General features: G+C 38.5%; 1 protein-coding gene across 1 annotated transcript; it reads left to right on the forward strand.

The window, feature by feature from the left end:
• The first annotated feature begins 6,891 nt into the window (after positions 1-6,891).
• On the forward strand, positions 6,892-7,374 carry LOC125532636. Its single transcript, XM_048696623.1, has one exon. The coding sequence runs from the start codon at positions 6,892-6,894 to the stop codon at positions 7,372-7,374; it is 483 nt and encodes a 160-aa protein (XP_048552580.1).
• The last annotated feature ends 5,691 nt before the right edge of the window (positions 7,375-13,065 follow it).

Consider the following 13,065-nt stretch of genomic DNA (forward strand, 5'->3'; position numbering starts at 1 on the left):
CCCCCCCCCCCCCCCCCCCCCACCCCCCCATATTATATACACTAGCTAAATACCGTGTGTTGCTACAAAATGGAAGACATTGAGTCAAGATACTTCTGTTATGAGCATGATTGTCAAGCTAAATTATTTACCGCCCCAGGATACACATTGATCCTCATCTATGAGAACCACCATGACCTAATTAGCTGCTTCATTTTATATGTACTTACATTTTTTTTCCAATCAACATCATGAAAATGGATATATTACCATGTAAGTGAGCCATGCGGCTCGGGGTAAACAATGAACAAGAGTACAGGGGGTACATACATGAGAGAGGGGAAGGATTATGCACGCGGCCACACTAGAGCGTCGGGTGGCCCGCAAAGCAGTCAAGCCACACGTCCATTTGACACGCTAGGTTGTTACTTGCTTAGACCGATAAATAGACTTCCATTTGACATGCTAGGTTGCTTTTCGGTACATTTTCCTTTTGGGTCGAAGGTATGGGGGTTGGTTGGATTAGAGCCTAGATGCCAAGCGAAAAATTTGGCGTTGACCAAGTGCCCAGTGCCTGTTTGGACGGGGGCCAATTAATTGGCTCGCTCGGGCTGCCCGGGGTGGTTCTCCAGTTTATTCTTTTGCCAACTCTTTGGTGAGACGTGGGCAGCTGGATGGTCTGTGAATTTTTGGGTCCGCTGGTAGTTTTGTAGGGCAGCGAAGGTGACATTCAAGCGCACCCATAGTGACTTAACACAACCGGAAGCAGGTGATACACCCGATATTGCCTTCGACAAATGTGCGTTTGAGACAATTTAGCCCTTTCATTATCTATCCATACTAGTAAATGTGTACATGTAATGCACATTAAAATTAGGAAGGAAAAAAGGTGGTAAGCAATCCAAACTACTCAAAAAGATTAGGAAGAAAATTAATTGCATTTTTATATTCAGTAATATATCAATTAAGCATTAATAATATGATTAGCACACATATGTTGATATATTAATTGCATGCTAAATATGTTGAGCGCTCTTCATTAGAGCAATCTAGGTTGTTGGATTAACATGGTTTGATGACCGAGATTAATTGGATGAGCCCCTTTGGATTATTTTTTTCAATATTGGTATAGATATATACTCCTTCCATCCATATATATAGGGTCTAATACATTTTTCAAGATTGTCTTTGACTATTGATAAGATTAAATAATATATGAGATGTATAATGTGAAAATTATATCATTAGAAGCTTCCTCCATGCATGAATTTGAATGCGTGATTTGTGTAACCTGTATGTCATATATTATTGCTCTATCATGTGGTCTAAATTTGCCTCGAAAAACACATTAGGCCCAATATATATATGTGGATGGAAGGAGTACATATCTCTCTACTATTAGAGGGAGTTGGTCGTTCGGTTCCTCGCCTCCAGGGTTTCCCTCCCACTACGATAGCTCCAACATATTTTAGTCGGCCCCTCTCAATCAAGTAATCTATATCTATCTATATCTATACCAATATAAAAAGACCCAAAGGGGCAGATCCAACTGATCTCGGCCATCGAACTAAGTCAATCCAACGACCTAGACTGCTCCAATGGCGAGCGTTAAACGTATTTAACATGCAATTAATAGCATACCAAATATTGCACTAATCACACGATTACATAAATAATAGCATACCTAATATACGCGTGCAATTAATATATTGCCTAAATATTAACGTGCATTGCACATGCGCATTTACTATAACTTGCAAAAATCTGAACGGAATCATAACTTTCCTTTCATTCTCAACGATCCCTCTCAATCAAGTAATAACTTGCAAAAATTTGAACGGAGCATGACTTTCCTTTCCTCACATAGATCCTCTCATCCCTACTGAAAAATCTTTATTATTAAATGGGAGTTGATCGTTCGCTTCCTCGCCTTTGGGATTCCCCTCCCTAATATGATCGCTCACACATATCTCAGCCGATCCCTATCAATCAAGTAATAACTTACAATATTTTGAAAGGAATCATAACTTCTCTTTCCTTCTCAACCAAGTAATACTCCATCCATAAAGAAATATAAGAGTGTTTAGAATACTAAAGTAGTGATCTAAATACTCTTATATTTCTTTACAGAGGGAGTAACTTGCAAAAAATTGAATGGATTATAACTTTCCTTTCCACGGCAGAGATCCTCTCATCCATGCTAAAAAAAGCAATTGCGACACACAAATACATGAATCATCCCAGCGAGGAACACCGCCCATCCGTTGATCCGCTGATGGGCATTGATACATGGAGAGAGAAGAAAAAGAATAAAAATCTGATCCATATCTTCCTTCGATATGAGAGAGAGAGAGAGAACGAGAGAGAGAGAGAGAGTTTCAAAGGGAGGACCCCAATAACTGGTTGACGGCAACTCTGGGGAGGAGCTTAATACTCCCCAGAGTGAGCGAATCGTTCGGCCTGAAAAGGACAAGTTATTGAACGATTTCGTACGCTGATATATACTCCCTCCGTCTGAAAAAGCTTGTCAGCGCGAACCATGGGCCAAAAAATGCTACTGTCTCTCCCAACAAATAAAGGGAAAACGAAAGGCCTAAAGCACCGGGCCAAAAAACATTCCTAAAAAATAATCAAGGAAGTTCATGCTACACAACAGTAAAGTTGCCATGCTCTAGTGAATAAAACTACCATATATATTTGAAAAGATCAAGTGTATTATAACTAATGCACAAAAAGATTTGCCATGCTTGTACAAAATGTTATATTACAACAAGTTAAAAAAATGCAAGATGTTGAAAAATACACTTCATGGCAATTGATGTGCAAAAGTTTTGCACATGATATGGGACTAAAAAGTACTAGTGAGTTTTTGAATTTGAAACATGGGAAGAAATAACACTAGTGATGGTACTCGGACGAAGGTGCCACAGTATGTTATTTGCCGGGCCAACAAAAAATGTAGGTAAGAACGAATACTACACACCAGGGCCGCTCACAGGCTTGTGTAATCATCCGCGTTAGGGCTTCTAATGCCTCCCATCGGCACTGCTGCCGGTCTACCTCGTCCCCTATGGTTTTAGGGCCATGGAGGCGTGGTGGATCCAAAAAATGTTCAAAAAATGAGAATTTTGAAAAAGTTCATGGAGCAAAAAAAATGTACCTGATTTCAAATAATGTTCACAAAATTAAAAAAAATGCTCGTGATTTTAAAAAATGCTAGTGAATTTGGATATTGATGAACATTTTTTAAAATTACGGTGAATAAATTTTGAATATGACAAACATTTTTAGATGAAATGGACGACTTTTTTCAAATTCTATGATCAAAATTTGAATTTGATGAACTTTTTTAGAAACCGATGAAGAAAGTTTGAAACTGATGAGATTTTTTTTGAAAACAATAAACTTATTTTAAATACTATGAACACATTTTGAATTTTGATTAATATTTTTTAAATCCCAATGAACAAAAAACCAATTTGATGAACATTTTTTGAATAGAATGAACAAAAAAATGTTCGTGAATGTGAAAAACCATATTTGCAAAAGGGTGTGAAAAATAAAAGAAAGACAAAGGGAAAGAAAAAGGAAAAGAAAAAAACGAAAATAAGGAAAAACGAAATGAAAAAAAAAGAAGTAAAATGGGATCCAGCGCGTCAGGGGGGTACACGCACCCTTGCTCGGGCGGCGCCTTACATGCTGAATAGGAAGTGTCGTCTTGATTCCAGAGAGACAGACCAAAATCACTAATTAAACAGCACTCTTTGTAAAGGTCACTCTCATTTTCCCTAGTTTTATATCTTAAATCGTGCGTCCAAACATCAAACCATTTCCATCGTTGGAATCCTCGCGTCGAGATCTTCCAAATTAGATCTCATGTTGATAGGTTTTGACGAATTTTTTTCACAAAAAATAGATAAAAACCAGTGCCTGTGACTGAAGCAAAACCGTGCATCTCACAAAAGGAAAAACAAAACATTTTTTCCTTTTCCGAGAGGCACTTCTCATGGAAGCAAAACTGTGCCTATGACGGAAGGAAAAAAAGAGGAAACACATTTTTTTTTCCGAGAGGCATGGCCATGCCTTTCGTGGAAGTAAAACCATACCTCACATGGAAGAAGAAAAATGAGCTTTTTTCGTATCCAAGAGGTACGGCCGGCCTCTTGCAAAAGCAAAAAGTGCCTCTAACAAAAGAGAAAATGTGTTTTTTCATTTCCAAGAGGCACTGTCGGAAGCAAAAGGAAAAAAGAAACGCCTTTTTTCGTTTTGTATGCCTCTCGCGGAAGCAAAAAAGACGTGTGTTTTTGCAAATTTTCTCCTTAAATGTTCTTTTGTCGAAAAGCTAAGAAAAATACTCCCTCTGTAAAGAAATATAAAAGTGTTTAGATCACTACACTACTCTAGTGATCTAAATGCTTTTATATTTCTTTGTAGAGGAAGTACCATCTAAAAAGCTAGAAACGCGTGCAAAAAAAACAAATCTGAAGGGAGCGCTCAGACCGCGGCACGTGGCGGCGGCTGAGAGCGCGCCAGGTCAGCCCACCCCAAGTGTCCCTTCAGATAGACCGTTCACTTGCCTGAACCGGCGTGGCAATGGGCCAGCCCACTGCCGCTATTCGTTCAATCGTTTTTCATTCTTTCCTTTCGTTCGTTCTTTCACTCGATCTCATTTTTCTTTTTCTTTCCATTTTTATTTTTACACTTTTTGTATTTTCCAAAAATTATTCCAAAATACAGATATTTCAGAAAAATACTTAAGATTGAATAATGTGTGTGCAGTGCTAAAACAAGTGTTGGTGAAAAAATGTTGACAGTATCTGAAAAAATGTTTGTGCAGTGCTAAAACACGTTAGTGCAACTATAAAAAAAATGTTGATGGCATCTGAAAAAAAATCATTACTTATTTCAGAAAACCATTTCAACACTTATTTTAAGAAAAACTTTTAACACATATTCGAGCAACAATGTTGAAAAACATGTGTTTTTAAAATAATGTTTTATCATCTATTTGAAAATTTTACAACCTATATAAAATAAAATTTCAGTTGTATACAAAATATGTAGAAATGTGTGTGCCACAAAGTAGATATCGAAACATGTATGTAAAAAAATGTTAATCATTGTATTTAAAAATGGTAATCATGTATTTAAAACTTGTTAGACATGTATAAAAAATATTCTTGATTTATACAAAAATGTAAACATCAAAATATACATTTTAAGTATATGTTAATCATGTATTTTTTAACTCTTGAACATGCATAAAAATAATGTTTCATATGTATTCGAATAATGTACAAGGTGTATGGGAAACAATTAGAGATTACAACATATATAATGAAAAATAGACATAAAAAGTATAAGTTTACAAATATGTTAATCATGTATTGAGAAAAATGTTAAAGGTGTAGATAAAAAATGTTCTTGATGTATACGAGAAATGTTGAATGTGTACTGGAAAAAAGCATGTGTTGAACATAATAAAAACTGATGAAAATCAACAAAATCATAAGGAAAAAACTAATAAGAACAAAAAAAGCATAAAGAAAATAAAAACCAAAGAAAACCAATGCAAAATATGAACCAGCAAAGAACAATGAAGAAAAAACAAAGAAAGCAAAACTAGTGAAAATTGAGAAAGAACAAAAAAAAAGCAAAGAAAGAAAATCAGTAAGCACCATGAAAGAAACAAGAAAACCGATAAAAGCAAAGACAAACAAAACTGAAGAAAAACCAATGAAGAAACAAAAGAAAGCAAAAAAGGAAAAAAAAACTAGAGGAACCAGTATATCCACCAAGCGAGGGAGCGATATGAAGGTAGCAAATGGAGCGACCAATCTAAGCTAATAGACCGGCTTGATACGTGCGCTTCAAGTGAGAGGAATGCTATACTTACTACAAGAGAGATATAGCATTCGCGCGTGCCCTGATGCTTATTTATGTCAAAGAGACGGCCGGACAAACATGCATCCTCCGACTGGGCCAGCCTATCTTGCGTCTAGCGACCCGAGTCCAGTAGCCAGTTGTCTATAGAGGATCCTTTTTTCTAGCATTTTAATTATTTTCATTTTTAAATATGGAATAATATATTTTTATAGTTTGATGTTTTTTCAAAGATAACTTTTTTTTTCTTTCAAATATTAGAATATTTTTTGTAAACGTGAACATGTTTTCACAGTTCTGATGTTTTTACACAGAAGCATTTTTCAAAGTTTGCGACTTTTTGGGAACGCCAAAGCATTTTTCAAAGTCTGATCTATCTCTATGTTTGTAGTGCGCACCAACCCTTTTCCAAAATGGCCCGTGTTGTGTTCAGGGCTTTGCAAGACGAACCGTGTTGCGCTCCGTCGAACCGTTTCCTAATGTTCATGTAAAACAACGTCTCCGCTACAACGTGGTCTATGTTTCAACCGTCTCGGCTGCTACCCCGTCCTTTGCAGCATGCCTTGTGTTGTGACTACACATTGGCCATGTTGCAATTTCGGGCTGAGCTGCCACACACGTGTCACACGCCTCACGCTACCCTCGTTCTTTGCAACATGAGCCATGTTGCAAGCATAGGCTCAACTCCCACACGGCCACACGACTCAGTTGAGTGCTAGTCCTTTTCTAAAAGAAAATCCTTTCTGGTAGTATTATCATAGTGGAGGAACATCGTATATATATCTACTATACTGAAGTGTGTACTTTGAAATAAATAGAGACACGCGTTGCAGCTATGCCCATCCAGATTTAGGTGCACACGTCCATAATTAGCCCGCGGAGGCCGGGTGCCGCCTAAGCATGCATGCAGAGGATAAAATGGACCCATCCATGGAGCTCACCGGCCGGACGTCCCTCGTTCTGTCCAACTAATTAGTACGCGCGTTTCTGTTCGACACACGTACCTGCGCAGGCGCGGCGCGGGGATCGATGAAGGCCAACGGCAGCAAGAGCATGTCGGCGTCCCTGACGTGTAACCTGGCGCCCAGCCGCGGCGACGACGGACCGCCGCAGCCGCAGACGGCCACCTGCTGCACGGCGCTGCAGCGGGGCTTCCCGGCGGACGGGAAGCCGACGCAGTCGCGGTTCGCCCCGGTGAGGACGCCCGGCTCGGCGGCCATGATGCTGAACGCCGGCGACAACGGCCCTATAGAGGAGGAGGAGCCGGAGGAGGGGGAGGGGCAGGCGCAGCAGCAGCAGCAGAAGCAGGCCACGACGCCTACGAAGAGGGCGGCGGCGGCGACCAAGACGATGATCAAGAAGATGGTGCGCAAGTGCAAGTCGTCGGTGGCGGACGTGGACGTGGCGCGGCTCGGCGACGGGGCCCCGCAGACGCCGCGTCTCCGGCGCAGCGGCGCCATCCGCCGGGACTGGAGCTTCGAGGACCTCCGCGGCGGCAACAACGCCGCCTAGGCACCTGTAAAAGCCATGCATGATCCCACAGTTCGAATCAAGATCGACATGCATGCAATGCAAGCGTGTGTGACTGCCCAGCCAGGCAGCTTTGATCCGACTGGCCTGCGTCAATGCTGACAGTATACAACAAATTTGATCATGGTAAAAGATTCTCCATTCGGTTAACAACAAATTTCTCTGCGTGGGGTAGTGGCTCGAGTATATATGTCATGTATATCTGTATAGTGCAAGGTAACTGTTCTCTACGGTGCAATGTACATATGAATGTCATTCATTGTTGCGAATAATCGTCCATTCTTCATACCCAACTTGCTAGGGACCAAAGGTTGTTGTTGTTGTTGAAATCCCAAAAAAAATAAAAAATGCAAACATACCTTTGGGCCTTTCGGCACCAGTATCTCGTTGGACGTTATCTTGCTCTCATTGACGTCTGGGCCAAGGAATTCGCCCGAAGTCGACTGCCGGTTTGCCAAAATAGCATGCGCTTTGCCGATTGTTTGTATTGATGACCACAATTAAAGCCAACCTCAAAAGATGGAGACAATCATCTTTGTGCATATTTGTAGTGGTTTCACCCCGGGCTTGACGCGACGTAGATCTAGTTATTACCATCTCCCCGGGAGAACTTGGAGAAACATGCCACCTCCATAAGGTATAATGTCAACTAGCACAAGTACAAGGCCCACATCATGACATCCTTGCACGCATTGCTCCTCAGAGCTGAAATTCCATTCACTTATCGATGGTGGTGACTGAACAGCCGTCGAGACAAAAGACCAAATGAGAAGGATTTAATTCTGGAAGACGTCGCCGATCCACCATGTTCATGAAGTCACAAACACCACCCCCAAGCTCCAACATATCACCATGGCACCGTTAGGAAAGCTTTCAAAGCCAAACAACCAAGGATAAACAACATAGTGTGATGTATAGCATCTCTACAATTGAAACAAAATGATTGCCCTTGAAACCAAACTGTAGGACCACTTCAGCCTTGATAACGCTAGTGTCGATGCCTATGCAGAGGTCAAATAGATGGACAGTCACCCAATTCGGCCTAAATGGGTCAAATGTGCAGTGGTCCATTTACATTTTTGTACTTTTAGATAAAAGAAATATATTAATTAAGTATTTAGAAAATTCTATAAATGTTTATAAAATATTTTGTTAAAGTAAATTAAATATTTATAAAAATATCACAAAGAAATTATTAAAAAAAATTGGTGCGTATATATAAAATGTTCAATGTGTATTTAGGAAACAATATTCGCTGTATTTTCAAAACGTTGTCGTACATTAAAAAAGACACTAGAAAAGTTCAATGTATATTAGAAAAATGTTCAATACATATTTGTAAAGTGTTCATTGTACATTTTGAAAGAAAATAATGTACAGAAAAAATATAAAATCAAAACACAGAAAATGAAAAAACAGAATAAACAAGAAGAAACCAGGAAAAAAGAAGAAGGAAACCCAACAAGTCAAATAAAAAGAAAAAGAAACCTGCTGAAAATCGGATGAAACAAAAAACCGAAAAACAATCTAACTTAACATTTTCCACGCGCGACCTTGGGCCGGCCAAGGTGCGGGGCGGGTCTCCCTTGTGTTTTTTCGTTTCTTTCTATTTTTTGTTTTGTTTCTTTTTTCCTACTTTTAAAAATCTAGACATTTATAAAAAAATATAGAACTTCAAAGAGATGTGAACTGCCAGGAAAATAATTTCACAAAATTCAAAAATATTTACGGATTCAGATATGTTCACAAATACTAAAAAATGATCCTTTTTTTCAATTTTGATGAAAAAATCGCATTTATTAAGAACATGTTTTTAGTTTTGATGACCATGCTTATATTCGATCAACAAATTTTAAAATTCATTAACATTCATTTTAATTAAAAAATTGTATTCGAGAACATTTTTAGAATCTTATGAACATATTTGGATATGATTAATTTTTTTAGTTCAATGAATAAATTTTCAATTTCAAAAACACTGCCCAGATTTCAGAAAAAGTTTAAGAATTTGGAAACAAAATCCGAAAGGATAATTTGAAACGGATGCGATCGCTGGTGGGTTCGCTCGAACGGATGCGTTTACAGGTGCCTACACTTGAAAAAACGAGTGAACCGTTAATAATTTGAAAAAACTGAAAAAATCGGGAAAAATAAAAAAACAATTGTGAATTCAAAAATGTTCGCGGATCTTGAAGAACAGTTCATAATTTTTTTTTATAAAAAAGAACATGCAATCGTAAAAAAGTTCATCAAATTTTCTAAAATTCTCATCGGATTTGTAAAGAATTCATTGGATTTGAAAAAAAAGTTTATCAAATCTGAAAAAGGTTTATCAAAATTAAAAAAGTTCATCAGATTTGAAAAAAAGTTCAGCAAATTTGAAAAGATCATCAGATCCAAAAAATTTCATCTCAATTGAAAATTAATTCATCAATTTTGATAAAAGTTTACAGGAGTTCATAACGAAGTATCATTACATATATGCAGTCATGGCAGGGTGACTAGAGCCTAGCGTTTGCAGCGAAGTGGTTCCTTGTTTGAACCCTTGTTCATGAATTTTCTTTCTCTAAAAACAGAAGAAAAAAAGACAGCAAATCGAGCTGAACCCAGCTACACTGTTCCAGGCGCCGGTTTGCAGAAACTTCAATAACCGGCGCTTCCAGCGCCAAATAGGCACTGCATTTCTCAGGTTCGTTCGCTGTAGTTTTAGTCGTACGTAACGTTTCTTGGGTTCATTCGAGTGTGTCGGTCACAGTAGCCTATAGTTTCATTGTTTTGTTTCCTGTTTCTTTTTTGGACTTCTTTGGTTCCTTCCAGATTTTTACCGTTTCCTGCTACTTTTCCTTCGGTTTTCTAAGGGTTTCTTTGTTTATTTTTTGTTTTCATTTATTCAGTTCAGTTTATTTTATGTTACCTTTTCCTTTCGTTTATTTTGTTTCCTTTTCGGATTTAGTATTTTTTTGTTTCCTTTGTTTCTTTTTGGTTTTCATTCTACATTTTTTTGTATATATGTGAACATCATTGTACTAGTACATGTTTAACATTTATCAAATACAAATTTAACATTCATTAATAGATGATCAATAATTTTTCTCTACAAAATTAAAAAATTCAAATGCTTGATTAACATTTTTCCAACACAAGATTAACATTTTCCGAATTCACTTCCGATCAACACCTTTTTCTATACATTTTTGACACTTTTTTAGGTGCTTGATTAATGGTTTTCAAATAAAAATATTGAAAAAACTGCATGGTCAACATTTCTTCTATACACATGTAACATTTTACAAACGCTTGATTAACATTTTTCAAACACTTGTTCAACATTTTTTTCAAATGCTTGATTACCATTTTTCATATGCATGAACAATGTTTTTCATCATTTCTCTTATAGATGGACAAAAGATAATCTATACACATTAAACATTTCCCAAATGCTTGATTAACATTCGTCAAATTCTTGTTCAACATTTTTTTCAAGTGATATATTAACATTTTTGTATACATGATCAGAAAAAGTTCATCATTTCTTAATAAATGATCAAAAAAAACTATAAATGTTCATCATTGTCTGAATGCTTGGTTAACATTTTTTCAATAATTGTTCAACATTTTCCAAATATTTGTTGGAAAATTTTCAAATACTTGTTCAACATTTTCCAAACATTTTGTGCTGACTGTTTTTTCTAATATATGTGTTTTGAATATTATAAAATAGAACCAAAGTACAAAAATAATGGAAAAATGAAAACTGAAATTATAGAAATAAATACATAAAGAGGGTCTGGCCTCCCGCGCATGTGGGCCCGCCCATCTTGCTCTCCCCTTCAGCGATGACTCACGGAATGCGAGATATATGGGCAGGAACTGCTATACACCGCTAAATGCGGGAAACATTCGGCCTCACGCACAGGAGTGTCTACAACTGGCCGGCCCATATACAGCGGAGAAAAATCGCAAAAACGAAGCGCGGCTGCTAGGACTGAACTCGCGACTTTGCAAAACTACCACGTAAGACTAGCCACCACACCTTATGGACGATGGTGACAAATGATAGCATGAATCGTTTTCAACTATGATGTCATATTCACGCTAGCGTCCTATTTACTCTAGCATACATATTATTCAATTGTTCTGAACAGATTTTAGAAAAATAATCATTTTTGGAAATGAGAACAAAATTTCAAATTTTAAAATGTTTTTGGAATTACAGGAACAAATTTTATAATTTCGACATGTTTTAAAAATTGCTGAACATTGTTTGTAATAGAAGAATGTATTTTTCAATTCGAACAATTCCTAAACCTTTTTTGAAACAATAATGTTTTTCTGAAATTGTGATTTTTTTATAAAACAAGAACATTTTTTGTGACACAAAAATAATATGAATTTGTGAACAAGTTTTGAAAACAATAATATTTTTTGGAAATACTTGAACATTTTCTTAAAGAGATAATATTTCTTAAAATTCCGGAATTTTTTTTGAAATGGTAAACAAATGTTGAAAAAGAACATTTTTTGAAAGAAATATGTTTTATAAAAAATTCGAGCGAAATTTTGTACACAAGAACGTTTATTAAATTTTGGAGCAAATATTTGAAAAAATCAGATGAAAGAAGAGCAGACACCTTCTTCTCCTCCGCGCTGGCATTCCCTGAACACCGGCAACCCAGTCGGCTCCGCGATGCCGGCGACGAAACGTGGAGAAGCTCCCGGGGCTCAACACGCTCGGCGTCTCCATGTCACCGTGGGGCGTGAACCCGCCGCACACCCACCCGTCGAGCTGCAGCCTGCGCCAGGCGCGCCACCGCCGACCCGCTGAACGGGGGACCCGAGAAGGAGGAGCCGATGAGTAGCTCAAACAAGCCCTCTGCACGCACCTCCATTGACAGCGTTAGTCGTGTCGTTGGTCAAGCAGAAGCTCCGCCGAGGCCACGTTCTGAGTTCTGACAAGGTCGGCGTTCTGTTTCACACAAGCGTCCGTGCGTGTTGGGTTGATGACGTCGCGCTCGAACCGGTCGACGGGTCGAACCGACTCCGAGCTCGCGCCATGGACACACGGACGCATGGCAGAGCAACCGCCACCGGCGTGTGTGCTGGTGTGGTTAATGGTTATGCGCGAGTGTGTGCGCGCGTCACCGGCGACGGCGACGGCGAGCCTCGCCGTGCTGCAGCTCCCCGGTTGCCTCCACCTTCTGCGGGCACTGCCGCGAGTCACAATGGCTCCACACCTATCTCCTCCTTCTGTTTCTGGATGCGCGCCAACTGCTGGACGAAATGCCTAGTAGAGTTAAACTGAGAAGGAAGAAGAAGATTGCCATGTGGGCGTCGACCTGTCAAAACCATGCCAGGTCAGCATGAAAACTGCTTTTGTTGAGTCAAAGGACTAAACTAATCTAGTTTGAGAAGTTTAGGGATCAAGTTTTGCCAGTTTTGGAGTTGAGGTACCATTTCTATACTTTCAAAAAAGTTTAGGAACGAAAAATATATTTTTCCCAAAATTAAAAGAAAAAGAAACATAGACAAAAAAGAAAACGAACCAGAAACCTTTTAGAAATTCCCAAAACCGATAAAAACCGCTCGGAACCCTTCCCAAAACCAAAATAGTTATACGTACAATAGATGGGCCAACCCAATTACTCGCTCGATCGCGCGGTCTGTGTGATTGGT

This window comes from Triticum urartu, chromosome 1 (assembly GCF_003073215.2).
Source record: "Triticum urartu cultivar G1812 chromosome 1, Tu2.1, whole genome shotgun sequence".
Lineage (NCBI taxonomy): Eukaryota > Viridiplantae > Streptophyta > Magnoliopsida > Poales > Poaceae > Triticum > Triticum urartu.